Below are 23,186 nucleotides of genomic sequence, written 5' to 3'. Positions count from 1 at the left end.
GCTTCAGTGCAAAACTCCATTTATTTGTACGGGCTGTTTGATCTAAATCAAGGTGACGATGGTGGGTACCGAGTACAAATACACCATAGACAGAACTTAAGCCCATGTCAAGGCAAGATAGACTTCACATGACATTCACACTCACTCAGGGCTCGGCAGGTTGCCAAATACACTTACTGACTTTCGGGTTGGGAGAAAACCAGAGTATGAACAGACATACAAAGTCCCTGCAGCTACGCAACACCAAGAATTCAAGAATAAAATACAGAGTTGACATTTAAGACGTACATTGTGCAGTCCGGTGTTTATTAACCAAAATGATTAACATGTGATACGTTATTTATAAAGGATTTACATACATACATCAGTTATAATGCAAAGATTAAAAATAGCAGAGCACAGCGTTCGGAGATGGAAGACATTATTCAAAATATGAGGTTTTATGTTTTAATTATTTAAGTTTAAAAATTCCAACCATTCAAAATGAAAGCAACACTAATACACAGATACATTAAACACAGTACAAGAACAAAATGACTGATCTTAGATCATTAAATGTAATAAGTAAATTCTTTCTCAGGCTGCTAAAGACACACATTTAGTGTATATTTATATATTTTATATATTTTTAAATTAGGCCTGTCACAATTATTATGAATTATTGGTGCTCGGGTGGTGCAGCGGCCTGTTTGAACATAAATATGTTACTATCCTTCTTTTGCTCACCCTTTTTCCAAAAAAAAAAAAATGCAGCTTTTTCTTGTAATAATGCCACTTTAATTACCAGACTTTATTCTTTTGATTTTATTATTCTTTAATGCATTTCTTCCAATTTGTTATCTAATCTAGTCATATCCAATTACATCTTACTTCCTCTACTGCTGCAGACTTCCACTCCACTCACGATTCTTGATCGAGATAGCAGTCACGCACTGATCTTCATTATCCCCCATCTTTCTGCAGGCGCCATCGATCAGCCCACAAAGGTCATAATTGTGGCACTTGTGAAAAATCCTCCTGGCATTCCTACCCTCAGACGAGCCAATATTTGTCCCTATAGGCTCCCTGTCTGCCAGTAGCAGAGCTGAGATTTAGACGCATGTCCAGATATCAGCACTGGTGTGCTAGTGTTTTATATTTTATATATAAGACTTTAAATCAAGTCTTAAATTGCCATCGTAATGTACTGTTTATACACAAAAGAAAAATCTGTTACACTGACAGCTCATCAAATTACATTTCATCTTGCAAACAGCCCAACACTGTTTTATTTAGATCATACACAGCACATATTAGCATCTAATTATCATCTTCTGTTCACAAACACCTATTTTATTCTCATGAAGTGCTTGTTGAGAGGAATTCCTGCATTAGATCAACACTTCTACTAAAATCCACCTGCTCTTATTGTATTAGTCAAATAGGATTTATTGTTTATTGTACAAGAACAATCTGTATCTATATTATCAGCAATGGGTCACTTATGAGCTGGGACTGAGTGACCCCTGCACCTCCGTTTTGCTGATCCTGAAATCAACAAAGTTAAAGGCGGTGATTGGATGAGGATTGTGCTCAACAGCTTTTTACTGCTTTACTTTTATCTTTAATGTCTTCAAATGCTGGTAGGATCAGGGTTGCCAGATCTGAATGACATAAGCACCATAAAAGGCAGCACAACAAACAAGCAATATAGAAACCATGTCATTTTCCTTCTTTCTTATAAATATATAAATACAGAAACATACAGAGCAAATGATAAAAACAGAATCCAGAATTAACACTGGAACACATTACAAAGACAGAAGCTTATACTTAATTATATGTAAGTGTACCACATGCAAAATGCCTATAACATAATCTGGGAAAAATCTGGGATCTGGCAACCACCCTCAGTAACATGGCTGTGGGTGATTTACACCTGGTTTTGAAAGGCAGAAGAAATTCAGTTAAACCAGCTGCCACTGAGATCCCCAACCTTAGCAAATGAATACATAATACTCCAAACTTAACATCTACACCGACTCTTTTGAGCAAAGGCAGTTTTCATCTTGCCATGTACACAACATCTAAACTGCATTTTTGGGCCTTATTCCCAACAATTGTGTGTTTTCAAGCTTATCTATGCATAGAGGCCAGAATTATTCCTCATATTTAGACGCCCACCAAAATGTTTAGTTTAATGTTGGGTAAAAGGCTCAGATTCTACTGTAATATCAAAATCATAGCAGAACATAAAAGAGGAAACAACATGATACACAATAGAAATACACACTATCATTATTTCTAAAAGACAGTAGCAGGCTTGGCTTGATGAAGGCAGTTTCATTTGTTCTAAAGTCACAGTGCGTTGTTATTAAAATTACCGAATCAGTGCAGGTTGAAGACATGTAAACAATACTTTCACGATTTACTAAACATATGTAGTATAAAAAAGAGGTCACACATATATCCTATACTTACATTCATTCATTCACATTGAAAGGCACTAAGTGTTATTAATATTCACGGAGTACAGTAGCCCTTCCCCCCCATACATTATCATTATATATATTATCATACTGTACATTAAAATAACAGGGTTTCAGCAGATTTGTGTACTTGGACTGTTGTCTACTTCAACTACAGCAGGGAAATGTTTTCTGTAATGCCAAGTTCACACTACATGACTTTCAAGTTGTTCAGATCTCTGTACAGTTCACACTCCACAACTGGATCTCTTGTAATCGGGTCTTTTCAGTCAAGGTTTTCACACTACACGACTGATCGGCGATAGGGGGTTTCACACTACACCATCTACCATCAGGAGGAATCGCGGATGAGTCTGTCTGGTCTCCCAAACTACATTTTGTCATGAAAACAAACACAAGTGACGAGGGGTTCAACTATACTATGTCAACGATAAGCGGGCGATCAAAGTTGTTTGTGCGCTGATGTGCAGCGTAAAGTCGAGGAGAAAAAAGTAAATGAATCCGAGTGGATTTGGCTACATGAACAGCATGGATTGTTCTGTAGTGAGTTGGAGGTTAATAAATACTTTTTGCAATGCAACATTGGTATTATGTTTCAGTCGGCGAGCCGTTCGGATCGAGTCATTGAGCAGTTCACACATAGCGATTGAGAGCCGAGTGTCGATCGCTGAGCGAACGCCGAGTTGCGTCCAAGCCGGCAAATCTAGCGGCGACCAGTCAGTGAGCGAAAATCAGGGCAAAAATCGTGTAGTGTGAACTAGGCACAAGTCGCTCTGGGAAAGAGAGTCTGCCGAAAATGTAAATGTAAATAATATATACCACATATAGGGTTTGAAAGGGGGATTGGAACATAGCATCCGCTGATGCATGAAACCAGAATAATACTGAACCATATATAATATCTTCTTCCCTATACATACATCCTATGTTTTTTTTTTCACCAGCTCCCGAAATTAGAGTGGGCACAGCGAATCATTCTGCTCCACATACTGGCCTTTAGTACTGCTGAGATTCTCAACTCAGATCTCAGCAGTGGTGAGCTAGTGTATTTTATCACTGCACTACCCGCCCCACATACAAACCCACGTTTATATTATAAATTAGGTTCAGTAAGAGCTGTGAAATGATTTCAGCACCAAACCCAAATCCGTGGATAACGGGGGACTACTGTACAAAGAACTGGCTCCTATATGAAGTATAAAAAATACAGTACACACACACACACACACACACACACACACACACACTGCAGAACTTGGCACATTAACAGTTAACAGTCATACCACATGATTCAGAGATGTGTTCGGTTTCCTGGTATAAAATGCTTTCATGTTGCTCGTGCTCGTTTTAAAAGTCGTACTCTGCTGCACACTGCTTCAGGTACTCTTCATAAAGTCTCTTCTGTTGAAAAGAGATACAGACCAGAGTACTGGTGAAACTTAAAGTAACAAATGCAACATACAGGGTGTGTTCGAAAACATAGCAAGCTGCCTTGCTGTCTTACTGCCTACATAGGCAGCTGCCTCAGTCGAGAGGATTCTAATAAGTCAATGACTTATAAGGCAGGTTATTCGAACGCGCTACTTAGACAGCGGTTCCATCGGGTTTCGCTTACTAAGCTAACACAGTTAGCATCTTGCCATTCAAATCAATGGGATGGGGTGGCACAGCACGCTAGCATGTCAACTAACATCTCCCTTCGTGTACCGATAACGGTTAAATTCGCTGACAAGCCCGAACTTTGCAAATAAACGACATTTTATTTGCAAGTTTATACAAGTTAAAAATCAATAATAATTTATTTTCGTTTGAAAATAACTTTTTCTGTGAGAGAAGAGCTGCCGCACTGAATGCTGGGATTGCCTTGATCACTAAGGACGCTTCCGATGCTCACTCGTTCTTGAGTCAAAATAACATTGAAATTTTAAGATACCTTACTAGTGAGCATATTTAGGCATCTATGATTTCGAACGGCCTCCTTCTCGGGAGCGCGCGTAGGATGACGTAAAATGCGTCTATGTAGAGAGCGCACTAGGTTTTCGAACACACCCACAGTGTCTTAAATATTCACCCCAGCAACCTATAAATGAACCTATAAATAGGCACAAGCAAAAGTTATGGCACATTTAATGTTAAATTTTATTTCAACATGATAAGTTTAGCTAATAAATAGAAACTGTGCAGTAAAATTAGTTTGTTTTCAGTAAATATTCTTATTATTTACTTAGTAAATACAACTTGACCAGCCTGTGACCAAACATTTGCTTAATAACTTCACTTTTACATTTATGAATGAATACAATGCAAGCAATTGCTCGGGCGGCACGGTGGCTAAGTGGGTAGCACTTCGCGTCACAGCAAGAAGGTGTCCTCCGTGTGCTCCGATTTCCTGCCACAGTCCAAAAACATACAGTCAGGCTAAATCGAGACACTGAATTGACCTATAGATACCCAGCCACTAGGATGCATAAACCAGTGCATTGTAGTGCCGGTCCCAAGCCCGGATAAATAGGGAGGGTCGTGTCAGGAAGGGCATCTGGCGTAAAAACTGTGCCAAATCAATAACGCAGATTGCGATCCGCCGGCGACCCCTAACGGGAGCAGCCGAGGAAATAGATAGACAATGCAAGCAATTGCTTAGGTGCCCAACAGTGGCAACCTGAGCATTTTGATCACTAGTCAATTACTTTACCTACTGAGCTACCACCGCCATTCTGTACAGAATTAGAATATTTGTTGATAACATTCTTACCTTTTTGGCTTTAACGATATCGTTCACATATTCTCTGTACTCAGTCATATTCTTCTTCTCCTTCTTTGTCAGAGTTTTACTTCTCTGCCTGAGGAAGGAAATGAAAACATGTTCAGATATTTAGACCTAATCAGGTTATTTATACTTTCTGAATTATCTAATCACATTTATTCAAACTAATCATGATATTGATTAGATATATTGATTTCTCATACATATATATTTCATTTCATTTTCAAGTTTTACCACCACTTTATCCTGATCAGGGTTGTGGTGGGTCCAGTTTCACCAGCATCTTTGGGTGCAATGCAATAACACACTTGGACAGGACGCCAAACCACTGTGGGACATCGGCTAAACCCACCTCTTTTGGTCAAAGCCAATGTCTGTATGTAAATGCCCGACCGGCTGAAAACACCACTGGCGAATGTGCCACCCAAGAGCCCCAGAAAACTCACACAGACTGAAGGAGAACATGGAAAAGTCTGCTTGTCCATAGAGTTTGGGTTTAAAATACAGTAACCCGTTGGGCTATTAAATATTAATCCAGCTGCACCAAAATGCAACAGTCACTTTACTTACCGAGCAAAGTATCTGGCGAGGAAGAGGAAGAAGTAGCACATCGCCCCAAAGAATAACAGCGTAACTAACTGTCCATCCTCAGGAATCCACTCCCACAGGTACATCACTATCGCCTGAAGAAGAACAGACGTGTTACACATTTACAGTAAATGCATGTTTGAGTGATACTGCAAAATGATTACATGATGATACTTAAATACACTTCAATACTTAATACTTAAATACAATCCATAATCAGCCTTTCCCCTGGAACCCTGTTTCGAACAGCCAATCGTATGTCTGTGTAAAACTGGGCCTCATTGCTGCTGTACAATTGTAAAATCTGCTTTCTGGTCAAGGCACCTTAAGGTCTTTAAGTGGCCTAATCAATGTACTGACTGTGACAGAATCCTAAACATGCAGTTCATGCTTGAAAAGCTCTAATATGTAGCAAATTAAATCAATACTGCAAAAATCTGCTCTAAAATCATTCCCCAGCATGTGTTTACAATTGCTGCTGTTTTATTGCAGTACTCAGTGTATAAGAAATCAAAAGGTTATAGAGAATACCGTAGCTGCGTAGAGAATTCTGGCGATCCCCTCTCCAACCAGGGTGTCCAGCTCCTCCAGGGCAGAAGTGGTCATAAGAAAACTGAGGATGAAGATTGTGGGAAGGAAGATGGCCAGCGCTCCGCACAGGAAGGAGTTAAAGCGGCTGCTCTTATTATAGCTCACGTTAGCCCTGCAGGATTGAATAGGAAGGAAAACATGCTTACAGAGCAGATCAGATTTCATTTCATTTAATACTATAATATCTGAGGACAAACTACTGTCCTGGTACTCAACCTCATACACAGAGGGCCGGTGTGGCTGCAGATTTTCATATCAAGCATGAGCTGTGCCTAATTTGACCCACATATTTCACAGATGCTGATTACTCCTGAGCTGACTGTAGGTTACTGAACATAAAATGTTATTGATAACTGTATAGTTTCATTTGAAATCTAACAATATCATTTAACCTGGATAAACACGTTTGTATTGTTCATTGTTCGAAGCACTGTTCTGTTTACTCGTGCTGTGTTAGCAAATCCAAATATAGTGATACACACCCTGGCTGAACAGCAGTTCAAGTCTCCTGAGTCTCGAGTTTGATTCTCGGCATCTCGGCAGTGCTACAGGCTGGGTGTGGCTGCTCTGGTAGCGAAGTGGCCTAACGTGCTACCACACCACAGCAAAATGTTCAGTATCAGCAGGGCTACCGACCTGGCCATGCATCCACACAAACACAACTGCCTGTGTTTTAGGGAGGGAGGGTCCGATGTGGTTTCTTATCGGTGCGATCTATAAGACTGGTCCGGACGCCTGTGTGAGTGTGGAGATGGGAAGAGGGGGAGTTATGCATTACAAGGAGCCAAGCAAGGCTCTCTGTACGCAATGTGTGAAACCAACCCTTGCAGGTGATAAGAAGCGACTGCAGATTGGATATGTCTCAGCTCTCCGATCAGATTGGGGGTTGTGCAAACAGTAGAGAATTCACAATTGGGAATTGGACATGACTAGATGGGGAGGTAATGGGGTAGGTAGTGGCCTCAGCCTTTGACCCTTTACCTTTGTTTGGTATATACAGTACCGTATTATAATTGGTTACATGGAGCCTAATGTGGCTCTCTGTACACGATACGACTGGCAGGTGATAAGAAGCAGCTGCAGATTGGACATGTGTCGGCTCTCCTTGATCAGATCAGGGTTCTGCAAACAGCAGCGAATTCACCAAATGACTAGATGGGGAGATAATGGGGACAAATCCAGAAAAAAGACACAACTAGCTGTGTCTGAGGAAGGGAAGGTTGTATGAGGAATAACCTTGTTGCCAGTGCAGCACCGACTCCTACCTGTCTGGTTGAAATGAGGTTTCGAATGGGTGAAATGCAAATACAAGCATTTTCACTAGTGACCTCAGACTTTTGGCCCTTTACCTTTGTTTGGTGTATATATAGTAACGTATTAATCTGTATTTTAATGATAACAGCCTGATTATCATCATAATGACAGTCTTAATAGCCCCACTACAAAGAGAAAAAGTTTCACACCTGTCCTGCTCTAGTTTATTGCTAATGGTTGAGGTGATAAGATCACAGTCTTTCTCCAGCTGGTTCAAGGTCTTCTGCACTGCCTGGTTAATGCTCTTCTCTATCGTCTCACACACCTCGTCGATCTGGTTCTCACACCGGCTCGGCTATTTACATACAAACACACGTGGAAACAGAAGATAAGTGCAAAACAGAATGAAACATTTATTTTTGTCGTATCGCATCTGAAGGTGGAAACTATTTACAACTGTGGATGAAGTCACTGTTAATCTCGACAATACAAACTGATAGCAAACGCTTTTTAATCTCTATTGATTAGTTTTTCCCTTTTTTTCACCCATTCCTTTAGTGGTCAGTTGGAGCTTATCACTCTCTCTCATCGCTGCGCCCCCCACACCCACGATCGAGGAGGGCTGAGGCTGTCACGTGGTACCTCCAACAGGCACGCAGCGTCAATCACTTCTTTTACCCTGCTACGGACATTATATTTACATTTTCAGCATTTAGCAGACACTTTTATCCAAAGCGACTTACAGTACTGTGACAGTATATTGTCTAAGCAATTGAGGGTTAAGGGCCTTGCTCAAGGGCCCAACAATGGCAACCTGGCAGTGTTGGGGCTTGAACCAGTGACCTTTGGATTGCAGGATCCTTTGCAGGATCTCAAAGTGAGTAGTGTCGCATGTGGAGAGCCTGCACGTATGCAGGTGCCTTAAATGGTCAGCAGAGGTCGTAATTGCCCTGGTTTCAGCAACTGTCCCTTCCCCTACAGACACACAGACATGCAAGTGCCTGGCCGGCTGATAGCAGAGCTCTGATACAAACTCCAGAGCTGGAGATATCAGCACTGTTGGGCTAGCGTGTTTTACTGCTATGCTACCCAAGCACCCATAGGCAACTTTTTTAACAGCTTTCACCAAACACACACCCCCTTAAATAACAACAGATGGTCTCATGGTCTCACAAAACAAACATTTTCCACTCAGGTGTTTATAACTCACTCTCTGTGGATTGGGGATGTATATGGTGGGCATTTCAAATCCACATTTGTTAAGTCCTGGTCTGCGGCAAAGCTCTTGTATGATCTGCATCATCACCCTCTGTAAACAAACATCAAAAAGTCAAATAAAAAAACAGAAAATGATCAGCGTTTTGTTTTACATTTCAATTATTGACTGAGAAACGATTTCACAATAAACAGTGTGGATGCAGACGCTCGAATTCCTGCAGCACGCCCACACACATCCACACACACATCCACACACACACACAGCCCCACCCACCTGTCTGTCCGTCTCTCGTCCAGCTTCATCAGCTTTACTGAGATAGAAGCGTAATTTGTCGCCGCATTTCTCGCTCAGCTTCTCCACGATGTTGAGCGTTCGCTTACACAGTGCCTGCCCCATCGGGTCAAAAAACACGAAGATCAGATCCGCCTGCTCGCCTAAACAAAACACACATAGACATCGTAATCAGAAAGAAGCTAAAAAATTCAAGCAATGTATGTATGTGTGTAGACCAGTCCCAGAGATGGCATATCACAGTAGCAGTGGGAAGAGACCCTGTAAAACCTTCCCTTCCTCAAACACAGCCAACTGTGTTTGTGCGGATGCCCAGGCAGGTCAGTGGCTCTGCTGAGATTCAAACTCACAAGCCATTCAGTGGCTAGCATGCGCTACCACTGGCCCACCCGAGTGCCTTAATTTGGCTAGTAAATGTCAAATTGTACAATTTTGCCTTTATCTACCAATCTAGTCATTTCAAATTCCTGTCTGTGGCTCCAAAAAAACCCTCCAATTTGATCAAGACATAAGGCTGCTTCTTATCACCTGTGAGCTTTGGGTTCTCACACAGAACCATATCGCATACAGAGAGACATGCTAGGCTTCATGTAATTCCCCACCCAACCTGTATCTGTGTGGACAGTCGGCCAGGTCAGCGGCTCTGCGCCACCCAAGAACCCTCAAACGTTTATTTTTAATTCAAGTAACACTAAACTCTAGCATGCTCAAATGATCCAAATGACATCCAACAATGAGTTTAAAACATGATTAATCATCCTTACCAAACGACGTGATGGCATTATTGACATCGAAAGGGTAAACCATGTCTCCGTCCACCAACCCCGGCGTGTCCACGAACGTCACGAGGCTGAACTTCTTCTGCTTGGAGGTGGAGATCTCGGCACACAGGTAGTCTGTGAGTCCTACAACACAAAACTGTAGGCATACGTAATCCTGCATCGGAGAAACGGCTCAGCAAAGCGTGATGGGGCAGAATCATGTGCAGTCTCAGATCTGGTTATTACTCCAGAGACTCGATGCTCAGATTATTCTTCATTAGATCTTACAACAATAAAGTTGTTGTTCAAATGTTCAATTTTAGTAAGATTTATAGCCTCAGTGAAACATTCAGGAAGGCAAGAAGTAAAGAACTTATTAAATGGTCTCAATTCAGTTCAACTGCTTGAATAATGTATCAAACACTGGAAATAAAAAGATACACCAGCTGCATATCAACATGCATTATACACCCAATGGTATGTACTCATTTACATTTTCAGCATTTAGCAGACGCCTTTATCCAAAGCAACTTACAATTGAGAGTATACATTGCAAGCTATCGAGGGTCAAGGGCCTTGCTCGAGGGCCCAACAGTAGCAAGCTGGCACATGTGGGGCTTGAACTAGCGATCTTCTGATTACTAGTCCAGTACCTTAATCGCTGAGCTACTCCTGCCCTATGTGGAACCTGACCATCCAGTTCCAAAACCTTGCACCCATTTCTATAAGGGCGTTCCACAAGTTTTTGGAGTGTGTCTGTGGGAATTTATGTCAGGCCTGGCTCACAACGTGCATTTCAAACTAACTATGACCACTGCAGTTCCTTCACACCAAACCCTTCATGGACCTAACTATGTGCACAAGAGCAGGTCAAATAGTGTAATTTCACCACACAGCTACATCGTTAGAACTTCTTAAATCTGGCACAGGAAATTACCCTGATTGACTTTTAGTTCCCTGAGTGACGTGTCCCGCCAGGGCGCGGCCATACCCTTAGTTATAGCTGGATGTCTGTTGTCTTGGTTACCCACAACAGCTCTTCAACTGGCAGCTTTAAGTCGGACCCACATAAAGCTAGCCAGAGAAGAACGACTGTGAAGCAACGCTCGCTAATCAAAGCCATCAGCGCCACAATTCTATTCAATTCTGCTCAATTCAACTCACTTCTTCACATTTACATTCCCTTTTTTTTAAATAGATTTTTTCCCCTTTTTCTCCCCCTTTAGCACGTCCAATTGCCCAATTTGCATCATGCATCCTCTCTGCTCTGACCGAGGAGATCGAGGCCACATACCCATAACCCACATACCCTCCGACACGTGGGCAGCAAGCCGTATGCATCTTGCCACCCACACATTGACGAGTGTGGCACCACCTAGCGATGCGTGCGGAGAGACACACCCTAAGAGCACTACTTCCTCATCTCTGTGTATAATCAGCCAGCAGAGGTCGTAACTGCACCATTCTGACAGAGAGAGACCCATATCCAGCTTAGTCCCGCCCATCTGAACAACAGGCCAATCGTTGTTCATATAGCCGCTCAGCCTCGGTCGGTAAGGTAGAGCTGGATTCACACTGGATTCGATACGACGTACTCGAGATCCAGCTCCGGTTGCAGCGTGTGTTTTTTCCCCCCCCCGCTGTGCCACCTGAGCGGCATTTACATTTACATTTTCAGCATTTAGTGGACACCTTTATCCAAAGCGACCTGCAGTACCGTGACAGTATACAGTCTGAGCAATTGAGGGTTAAGGAAGGTAACCTGGCAGTGGTGGGGCTTGAACCAGTGACCTTCTAATTACTAGTCCAGCACCTTAACCACTAGGCTACAACTGCTCATGTTACACAATCCAACTTATTTTTTCCCACCAGTATTCGGACCACACTGTTTCTGAAATTTCACTTCTTTTCGTTTACACACTGGCTCGGTGGGTAGCACTGTCACCTCACAGCAAGAAGGTCCTGGGTTCGATTCCCTAGGCGGAGCGGTCCGAGTCCTTTCTGCGTGGAGTTTGCATGTTCTCCCTGTGTCTCCCTACCGGCCCTTTTATGGACAGCTGTTGAGCGCACCTTTGAGAACGGTCTCCAATTTCTCTAGCAGTCCGAGTTGAACACTGAAGTTCTTTCAGTACAGAAGGAGCAGCTGGTCCTGATCTCATACAAATCAGTCCTGTTCCTCGTCTAATCAACATTCCTTGTGATCGCTGCGATCTCCTCACACACGACGTACTCATTACCATACGCACAGCTTACAAAGCTCCTCTCACGCTCCGACACTCTCACGGCCAATAAACATCCACATCGTTTTTTTCCACCAGTAATATCTGCACAAGCCATACAGTGACCAAACTTACTAGCATTTTCCTTGGGCAAGAGCGCAAACGGTACAACAGACTCACTGAGCAAGCGACACTTAAAATAACCCAGGATATGGAATTAGAATCAGGCGCAGCAGCACTTAACCTCTGATCTTTACGCTAAGTGAAAGGTGAATTTAAAATTCTGAGGCATGAAAAGTAGATCCAAAGACCCTCCAGTGAACAGTAATGGACACTAACACTCATGATCATCAATATAAAGGTCTCCATAGAAAATGCACACCATACACACCCCATACAACCCATTCTGCACTTCACTCACTTGAACTATATCCACCACACCTGCATACATACTACATACAATTCCTATCTTGTACAATACCTGAACATTTTGGACCTTATAATAATTATTTCAAATTTTAAATATTTACATTCCTCATTTCCTTTTCATATTTCTGTACATCTGTACAATAATAGCCTCAAACAATAACCTATATATTGAACAGATGAAGCTAGGGTATGTAATTAAATGTGTGTATTTTTGTATTTAATGTGTATTACAACTGTGAGGGACTATACACCTAAGATCTTCACTCACCTTTCACACCCGTGTAAAGTGATGTGACAATAAGGTGATCATGATTTGCAAGATTCCCCAGTTCTGGGAGGGCCAAAGCCCAGCACATTGTGGAGTTTATTCTGCTCAAACACGCCTGATTCAATGTACTTGGTAATGACTTGTTAATGTAGTAGGTGTTTTAGAGCATGGAAATCTCTAAACTGTCCTGCACATTGGTCCACCAGGGCTGGAACTGGAGAATCTCGCCCTGGGGAAAGATCAAAAGTTAGGAAAATGCTTTGTCACCCCAAGGGTGTGGAGCTGCACTGCGGCAAGAACTGCGTGAAGTGTGCTGGCTCAGGAACCCAAGCCATGTCCACACGTTACACCAATCAGATACAGAAGAAATGCAAACGGAAAAAATCATCAAAGAAAAAGGAAAGTGTGGAGCTTCATCAGAGAAATGCTTACATAACCGCATAAGAGGGATTTTACTGCGGTAAGCCTAATCTAATGAAACAGCACTAATCATTACAGCAGGTTTCTAGAATTTTCTTTTGCCCAGTCACTTTTCTTACCATTTTAGATAGTATTAAAAGGTAGAAATACTCATTATACAAGTTCTACAAAATCTTTCCTGATACACTTTGCTGTCCTTGCTCACGGACACTCTTTTCACAGGTTCAGGAAGCTTCATATTCATCGACCAGCCGGCGAAGGCAGGGTGATGCTTTGGGCAATGTTCTGCTGGGAAACCTTTGGTCCTGCCATCCATGTGGATGATACTTTGACACGTACCACCTGCCTAAGCATTGTTCCCTGATACCTGTGGCCTCTTTCAGCAGGATAATGCGCCCTGCCACAAAGCAAAAATGGTTCAAGAATGGTTTGAGGAGCACAACAACGAGTTTGATGTGTTGACTTGGCCTCCAAGTTCCCAAGAACTCAATCCAATCTAGCATCTGTGGGATGTGCTGGACAAACAAGTCCGAGGCCCCACCTCACGACTTCATTAATTAAAGGATACCACAACACACCTTCAGGGGTCTAGTGAAGTCCATACCTCGACAGGTCAGGGCTGTTTTGACTCCCATACCATGACCCACATGTCTCTTTTCCACCAACAAAGTGCTGGTACCAGAGCTGGTTCGTGTAAACCAGTAAACCTTTTAAGAACGGACCTGTGTTTCCATTGGTCTGAGAGCCCAACAGTTATGTATGTGGGTGTTTCATCATCCAAAAACAGATCCACACAGTGAAAGGCGCTCGTCATTAGCAAATTTAGCTTCTTTTTCATGTAACTATCCAGAATCAACTTTTTTAGCATCTGTGCGGCAAAAAGGGATCGTCATAGACAAAAAAACATGTGAGAAACGTGAACGCTCTATGTGTTTCATCTGTTATGATTGTGTAGTTATTACGCAGCGTGCAATTTTCATCATTACTGCTGTTTTTTCTTGCTGCAGTTCTCTTGCGTTGTTGTAAATGGCGTTACTATGGTGACACTAGGACCCCCCCCCCCTGCCCTACGGCTGTTTGCGTCACAGGTTCGTTAGTTCCAAAACAGCGGGCGGCACGGTGGCTCATTGGGTAGCAGTGTCGCCTCACAGCAAGAAGGTCCTGGGTTCGGTTCCCAGGTGGAGCGGTCCGGGTCCTTTCTGTGTGGGGTTTGCATGTTCTCCCCGTGTCTGTGTGGGTTTCCTCCTGGAGCTCCGGTTTCCTCCCACAGTCCATTGAGTGGATTTAAACACAGACACTTTTCCTCAAGGATGGCTCTGTGTACCAGCACTTATCTAACAGGTTCTAGTACTTTCCTACAGCAGTAATTCTTGCAGGGAGTGCAAACACAACTCTTTTAAAATAACACACACACGTTGCATGTTGTGATTTAGAACCGGTAGGTCCATTCTTATGCAGAGCGATCGTATATAACATTTTCTCTCGTGAATTCTACGCAGCCTGTGCGTGACTGGCCGTAGCGGGACACGCCCATTCACAAGTGAACTCGCTCGAGCTGGAAGCCTGCGCTGCTTAAGTGGTGAATGAAGATGCAGCAAATAAGAACCAGCTGGCATGAACTGCATGGGATGTCAATGGCCATCACATCCCACAGACGTCTGAAATGGAGGACTCGTGTGAGTCATAACAACGCGAGCGCCGTGTGTGTGTGTCTGTGTGTGTGTTACAGTTTTATCACAGAACAAACAGCAGTGATGATGCATCATTTCATGTCTATGATTCTCTTTTGTGAGGCGTCATCAGGTTCTCTGATGCTGAGTGGTTCGTTCTGGTTTAATCAATCGGCCTATTGAACAGGGATTATGAGACGCCCTGATACAGCTGTATCATACAGACATGAGGGTTTGTATAGCTGTAAATGCAAACGTACACTATATGACCGAAAGTACTTGGACACCTGACCATGAGCTTGGACGGAGATCTCAGAGATCTCAGTTGGTTTTCCAGTTCATTCCAAAGCTGATGAGTGGGGCTGAGGTCAGGGCTCTGTGCAAGACACTGGAGTTTCTTTAAATCGAGCTTTTCTTCATGTCTTTATAGAGCTTGCTTTGTGCACAGGGGCCCAGTCATGATGGAACAGGAAATGGCCTTCCCCGAAGTGTTGCTGCAAAGTTGGAAGCATCTATTGTTCTTTACATAATGGATTTATTAAACCTGTTAGCTATTGTTGAGGCTGAAACACATATATTAAAAAGTTAGAAGAGGTGTCCCAATACTTTTGTCCATATAGTGTATGTACGTAGATTAAGTGAATAACTTAATGCCTTATCATGGTAAGGGTTGCGGTGGGTCAGGCTTCACTGGAATCACAGGCCGCAATGCAGTTACACACCCTGGACAGGACGCCAAATCATCACAGGGCCTCAGCCACCCACCTCACAGACATAAGCAATCATGTCTGTATGTAGACGCCCAACCGGCTGACAGCACCACAGTGCCACCCATTAATATGGGTTAAGATTTATTACAAATATTAATAGTAGTTCTGCAAAAACACCCATGTGACATTTTGGAGGTGGTTGATATTGTCCAAAAATCTAATTAAAAGCCAGAAACTTTTTACACGTAATAAATATTGTGATATATATATTTAACTATTGTAGTACAGAAATAAAAACAGAAATATTTCTGTTATCCAAACTCATATTCATTAAAATACTGCAACATTAGTCAGACTGACATGTTGCCCAGCCCTTACAAATGGCAAAGTGAACACAGAAGGGACCCTCCCTAAAATCAATCCTGTTCATCTATTCTACATCACAGGCAAGTTCATTAAGGCATTCCTTATTGTGAAGAAATATATTGTTAAAAATAAAAAATAGACCTTCACTTTTCGTCATTGTGTTAGAAAATCACTGACAACTGATAACATACAAAAACTACTCTGAAAACCAGAAAAAAGGTTCTAGAACCTGAAAAAAAGTGTCTGTATGCAGAACCAGCACACTAAATCACTCATTCATCATCTTCATTCATTCATTCATTCATTAATACTAACCGCTTAATACTGGTCAGGTTAAGGGTGGGTCCTGAGACAATCAGAAAACCTGGAGCTAAAATACACCCTGGACAGGCCGCCAGTACATCGCAGGGCGTCAATCATTTACAATCACAATCGTGTACATACTTATTCATACTAAGGAGCAATTTAGATCAGCAATTCAAGTCAAAGTACAAGGAAACAACCCTAAACTGACAGTACCAAGGACCTGTGTTGCCGTGAGGCACACACTCTACCGGCTACCATCATGCCACCCGAAAAGTGAAGAAATGTAATAGTGCATATTGTCATATCCATATAATACAATTTCCCCAGACCTACTATGCATTAGTAGCAACCGGTGGCATCAGTAGCTAGCAACTGTTCTAGCGAGTTCTACGAAGCATTGCGTACATCACAGGTAACACAGTCCCTCCCTGAAATCCCTTACACTCCTGAGCTAACACATACTGCCTGAAAATGAGTAAAAACTACATGCTATACTCCTAGTGACACAGCAAATAAATGCCAGCAGCACATGGTTCTAGAATGCTGCTCTAGAAGCAGTCTGAAATGCATTCTGTATTGTAAAGAACTTCATTTCATATTTAAAAATATTATGTTATGACAAAAAGGTTCTACAATCCTGGCCTACCTTTAAACTCCAGAAGCGGTCTGAAATGCGGGTAAAGGTGGAGCGTGGCATTGCCCTGTGAAAAAGAGAAAAATAAAAGACACAGACAGAAAACATGAGGAAGGAAGGAACTAAACGGCAGTGTACAAATGCAAAAGTGATGATGAGAGTGCAGAGCTGAGTGCGTATAAGAAGAAAAATCAGGACTAGATCAAGGGAGCCTCCCTTCTCTCTCTCTCTCTCTCTCTACGTCAGTGTGTCTACTGCAGCTCTCTATTCATTCAGGAGGGAGAGGTAGGCTCTTCTTGAACGAAGATTGTTTAAGAGAGATAGGCAAGTGTGTGTATAAAAGAGAAAAAGTGCATGTGTGTGTTTAAGATAGATAGGCGAGAGAGTATGTGTGTTTAAGAGAGATGGGCGAGAGAGTATGTGTGTGTTTAAGATAGATAGGCGAGAGAGTATGTGTGTTTAAGAGAGATGGGCGAGAGAGTATGTGTGTGTTTAAGAGAGATGGGTGAGAGAGTATGTGTGTGTTTAAGAGAGATGGGCGAGAGAGTATGTGTGTGTTTAAGAGAGATGGGCGAGAGAGTATGTGTGTTTAAGAGAGATGGGCGAGAGAGTATGTGTGTGTTTAAGAGAGATGGGCGAGAGAGTATGTGTGTTTAAGAGAGATGGGCGAGAGAGTATGTGTGTGTTTAAGAGAGATGGGCGAGAGAGTATGTGTGTTTAAGAGAGATGGGCGAGAGAGTATGTGTGTGTTTAAGAGAGATGGGCGAGAGAATATACGTGTGCATAAAAGAGAGAGAGTGTATGTGTGTTCAGGAGAGATGGGCGAGAGAGTATGTGTGTTTAAGAGAGATGGGCGAGAGAGTATGTGTGTTTAAGATAGATAGGCGAGAGAGTATGTGTGTTTAAGAGAGATGGGCGAGAGAGTATACGTGTGCATAAAAGAGAGAGAGTGTATGTGTGTTCAGAAGAGATGGGCGAGAGTATGTGTGTGTATAAAAGAGAGAGTGTATGTGTGTGTTTAGGAGAGATGGGTGAGAGAGTATTTGTGTGTATAAAAGAGAGCGAGAGTATATGTGTGTATAAAAGAGAGCGAAAGTATATGTGTGTGTTTAAGAGAGATGGGCGAGAGAGTATATGTGTGTATAAAAGAGAGCGAGAGTATATGTGTGTATAAAAGAGAGAGTGTATGTGTGTGTTTAGGAAAGATGGGCATGAGAGTATTTGTGTGTATAAAAGAGAGCGAGAGTATATGTGTGTGTTTAAGAGAGATGGGCGAGAGAGTATATGTGTGTATAAAAGAGAGAGAGTGTATGTGTGTTCAGGAGAGATGGGCGAGAGAGTATGTGTGTTTAAGAGAGATGGGCGAGAGAGTATGTGTGTTTAAGATAGATAGGCGAGAGAGTATGTGTTTAAGAGAGATGGGCGAGAGAGTATACGTGTGCATAAAAGAGAGAGAGTGTATGTGTGTTCAGGAGAGATGGGCGAGAGTATGTGTGTGTATAAAAGAGAGAGTGTATGTGTGTGTTTAGGAGAGATGGGTGAGAGAGTATTTGTGTGTATAAAAGAGAGCGAGAGTATATGTGTGTATTTAAGAGAGATGGGCGAGAGAGTATATGTGTGTATAAAAGAGAGCGAGAGTATATGTGTGTGTTTAAGAGAAATGGGCGTGAGAGTATATGTGTGTATAAAAGAGAGCGAGAGTATATGTGTGTTTAAGAGAGATGGGCGTGAGAGTATTTGTGTGTATAAAAAAAGAGAGAGTACTGTATATGTGTGTATGAGATGGACGTGAGAGTATATGCATGAAAGAGAGAGTGTATGTGTGTCTTTAAGAAAGATGGGTAAGAGAGTATACATGTGTATAAAAGAGAGTGTATGTGTGTCTTTAGAAGAGATGGGCAAGAGAGTATATGTGTGCATAAAAGAGAGACAGTGTACGTGTGTATAAAAGAGAAAGATGGGCGAGAGAGTATATGTGTGTGTATAAAAGAGAAAGATGGGCGAGAGAGTATATGTGTGTATAAAAGAGAGAGAGAGAGTATATGTGTGTATAAGAGAGTGTATGTGTGTGTCTTTAAGAGAGATGGGCGAGAGAGTATATGTGTGTATAAAAGAGAGAGTGTATGCATGTGTTTAAGAAAAATGGGCGAGAGAGTATATGTGTGTATGAGATGGGCGTGAAAGTATGCGTGTGCATGAAAGAGAGAGTGTGTCTTTAAGAAAGATGGGTGAGAGTATATATGTGTATAAAGGAGAGAGAGTGTATGTGTGTCCAGGAGAGTTGGGCAAGAGAGTGTATGTGTACACACTATAAGGCCAAAAGTATTTGGACACCTGACTATGAGCTTGTTGGACATTCCATTTAGAAAAACAAATGGTATTAAAATTGAGTGACCTTTACGTGATCTTTTCAGCTATAACAACAGCAACTGTTCTAAAAAGGCTTTGAAGTATGTCTATAGGAATTTGCACCCACTCAGTCAAAAGAGCATGTGTATGGCTGAGCACTGATGCTGGTCAGGAAAGCCTCAGTTGATGTTCCAGTTCATTCCAAGGCTGTTCAGTGGGCTGAGGTCAGGGCTCTGTGCAGGACGCTAAGGTTTCTTTAAACCCTAAACTGAATTCAAAAATTAGAATGGGTGTCCCAATACTTTTGTCCATACAGTGTGGGTGTGTGTGGTTAAGAGAAATAGGCTAGATAGTTTTTGGACTTAGAGGTTGCTGCAAAAAAGTTCCAGGTTTATAAAATATACAAATTAATGTTCAGTTATTGTTTGTTGCTGATGGAAATATATTTAAATAGACAAATGAGTACATAGACATGTAAATAAATAGACAACATACATTGTGTGTACATTTAGTGGATTAAGTGGATAAATGCCCTGAAAGTATATTAAATAACAAAAATAGAAGCTGTTGAGTACTTGTTTTCCCTCACTGCGGAACAGGTTGTGTTTGCTATTATGAACGTGTAAATCCTTATCAGATGCAACATTCCAGTAAGTTAATATGCTGTAATAACAGCCACATGAAAGTATTATTACAAAAAGAACTAAACCACAATAAATGTAAAACTTACGGTCAGTGATTCTCGTTTCCGTCCACTAGTAATGAAGGTAAATCCCTGCGTTTCTATGGCAACACCTGTTTTCTGAATGTGCTCCTCAATATACCTAAACGGAAATTAAAGTCAGGACCAACATGAATTCCATCAGTGTTACGTCAGTACAGTGTGTTTTTATCCTTACAGGAAATCAGACTCTTTCAAACAAACAGTTGCTCTGTGTAATAATAAACACACTTTAATAAGTTAAAGATGCAGAAGGATTTCTGTTACCAATTTATAAAGGAGCTTTTCCCGGCCGAGTGGTTCCCCATAATCATCACTATTATCTTCTTTCGAGGGGGCAGCAAACGTAGACCCAGACTGTCGGCTATTTTTACTAAGCCTAGAGAGAAACAAAAATGCAGAAACGTGGACAAATGGTTTCCTGTCTTACCTTCATGACAAAATGTTAAACAAAATCACATTAAACAAAATCATTGCCTCAAACATATTTACTCATTTACTCATTACATTTACATAAGCAGTTGTAGCTTAGCGGTTAAGGTACTAGACTAGTAATCAAGAGGTCCCTGGTTCAAGCCCCACCACTGCCAGGTTGCCACTGTTGGGTCCTTGAGCAAGGCCTTTAACCCTCAATTGCTTAGACTGTATACTGTCACAGTAATGTAAGTCGTTTTGGCTAAATGCCGAAAATGCAAATGTAAATATCTACTCTTATTATTTATTTATAAAAGGCTTTTTATTTTTCTGAAATTTAAAATCTTTACATAAACATATTTACAGAATATTCAGAAAGTGTTCAGAGCCATTTTGTACACTGTATTGTATTCACTGTAAATGTTAAAAAATGAAAAACATAAATCTCTTATCCAAAGAGGGTTTCAAAAGTTGGGGTAAGGTGCACTGTGTTCGTTTTAATTACTGTGCCATGAAAAATGGGATAAATTGCCCAAATCCAGGTGCGCAAGGCTTCTAGAACGTATTTGTGAAGTCCTGCAGCTGTAACTGATATCTAGTTGGCTTCTACAAATTAATGAACAAAGTCTAAATATTTTTGTAAATTCAGATTTCAGTTTTTGATTTTTATATATAAAAATCAAATGTATAAATAATAATTTATAAAATAAAAAATATAATTTGAAAACTCTAAAAATGTATCAGTAACTGACTAGCATTTGTTGCAAAATTATGCTGGTTATGCTAGTTACTGACTAGAATTGGTTGTATTTGGTTGTAAGCTGGTTATGTTGGTTTTTGATGATCACCACCATAACTTGTAGTATTTGTATACCGGTTATGTTGGTTTTTATGGTCACCGACCATAATTTGTTGTAATTTTCTGCTGGTTATGTTGGTTTTTAATGATCAATCATAATTTCTTGTCATTTTATGCTGGTCATGTTGGCTTTTGATGATTACAATCATGTTTAGTTGTATTGTCATCCTGGTTATGCTAGTTTCTGGTTATAACCAACCATAATCTGTTGTACTTTTATATTAAATAGGTTGTTTTTTTGTTGGTCCAACCAGCAGACTGTCGACTCAGTTTAAAACACAAGATCATCAGGGGCGGCACGGTGGCTAAGTGGGTAACACTGTCACCTCACAGCAAGAAAGTCCTGGGTTCGATCCGGGTCCTTTCTGAGTGGAGTTTGCATGTTCTCCGCGTGTCCACATGGGTTTCCTCCGGGTGCTCCGGTTTCCTCCCACAGTCCAAAGACATGCAAGTGAGGTGAATTGGAGACACTAAATTGTCCAAGACTGTGTTCGAAGTAACCTTGTGAACTGATGAATCTTGTGTAATGAGTAACTACCGATCCTGTCATGAATGTAACCAAAGTGTAAGACATGACGTTAAAAACAAAATCATCATTGATCCTTAACCAGTAAAAGATCAGTTTTAGCAGCAGAAACCCTCTTACACCAGTTTGAGCTGACAAACATGTTTAGTTAGACTTTGAAATGCCAATAAATGTTTTTGATTTTGATGTATTGAAAATGTCTCTGTATAAATGAGTTCTTGTCGATTAAGCAGATGTGTATTAAGCATTTATTACATGATTAAAAGGGAAATAAATGACGTATATAAATGATATTAAACAATCAAAATTTAAAATACTTTGCATCTGAACGCAACACAATTCTGCTTATCATTAAAGTTGCTGAAAAGAACGATAATTGTGCAAAATATGCAAAACGTAGTATTTGTTAGACATATTGTCAAGCTTGTTTATAGCAACAAAATTATTATATAATGAAGTATAAGTAAAATGAGTCTATTTAAGGCAACTTTGAACCTGAGTTTAGGGTTACATACAAGCTACCACCCAGCATGCAGCGTTCACTGACACCAGACTCCGTTACACAATGGATGATATTTACCGTTCTGATCGTCGATATACAAACTGTGACATTCTTTTAAAATCCTCTCGCTCGGACTCGTTATTGCTGTTTCCAAAGTGTTCGCCACTGACCGGGGTTTCCTACCGCCCGACATGTTGACATGAAATAGGAACTCTTGACAGCAGGGAGAACTACAGGGACTGTTTTGGAGTGTTACACCGGGTATGGCTGCCAAAACAGCTCTTTAACGCCCTCTAATGACCTTTAGATGAACAATCAAACATCTACACTTACCTACATTTACCAGTTCTGAGGTTTATCTGCAGTGTAACATTCATTTATTCATTCATTCATCTTTTAATTGCTTTGTTGTGACCAGGGTGGGGGTGGGTCCAGAGTCATTGGATGCAATTCAATGTATTTGGGTCATAGAAACTTATGGTGATCATAGAAACTTGTGGTGATCAGGGATGTTGGGTTTCTGTCGTTCTGTCTCTCTTGTCCGATCACTCAGGTTTGATGACGGTGGGGGAGGCGGGCGCTGATGTCCTATGAAAGCTTTCATGACCTTGTTACCTGCTCACTCTCCCTTTTAGTTATGCTGTAATAATTAGGGGTGCCGGCCGCTCGGGTGGCGCAGCGGTAAAGTACGCTAGCACACCAGAGTTGGGGTTTCGAATACATGGTATCAAATCTCAGCTCTGCCTTTTCAATTTGGCTGGGCAGCAGCATGAACAACAATAGGCTGATGTTCAGGGTTAGAGGGTAAAAAAGTCAGAGCATAGGTCCTCATAACTGGTGCCACTGCGGCCCCTGCT

At 41.5% G+C, this 23,186-nt stretch overlaps 1 protein-coding gene across 1 annotated transcript; it reads right to left on the bottom strand.

The window, feature by feature from the left end:
* Window positions 1–299: 299 nt before the first annotated feature.
* si:dkey-98f17.5 (uncharacterized protein LOC569123 homolog) lies at window positions 300–22,522 on the bottom strand. The gene is made up of 12 exons (XM_063018291.1): window positions 22,513–22,522; window positions 20,296–20,407; window positions 20,038–20,131; window positions 16,971–17,025; window positions 9,940–10,080; window positions 9,158–9,318; window positions 8,876–8,974; window positions 7,875–8,020; window positions 6,352–6,523; window positions 5,803–5,915; window positions 5,221–5,308; window positions 300–3,869 (listed from the first exon to the last, which is right to left on the bottom strand). The coding sequence occupies exons 1-12, from the start codon at window positions 22,520–22,522 to the stop codon at window positions 3,816–3,818; spliced, it is 1,245 nt and encodes a 414-aa protein (XP_062874361.1). The 3' UTR covers window positions 300–3,815.
* Between the last annotated feature and the right edge of the window lie 664 nt (window positions 22,523–23,186).

The sequence above is a fragment of the Trichomycterus rosablanca genome, chromosome 21, assembly GCF_030014385.1.
Source record: "Trichomycterus rosablanca isolate fTriRos1 chromosome 21, fTriRos1.hap1, whole genome shotgun sequence".
NCBI classification, from domain to species: Eukaryota; Metazoa; Chordata; class Actinopteri; order Siluriformes; family Trichomycteridae; genus Trichomycterus; species Trichomycterus rosablanca.
The sequence above is the reverse complement of the archived record's forward strand: the minus strand, read 5'-3'. Positions and strand labels throughout refer to the sequence as shown.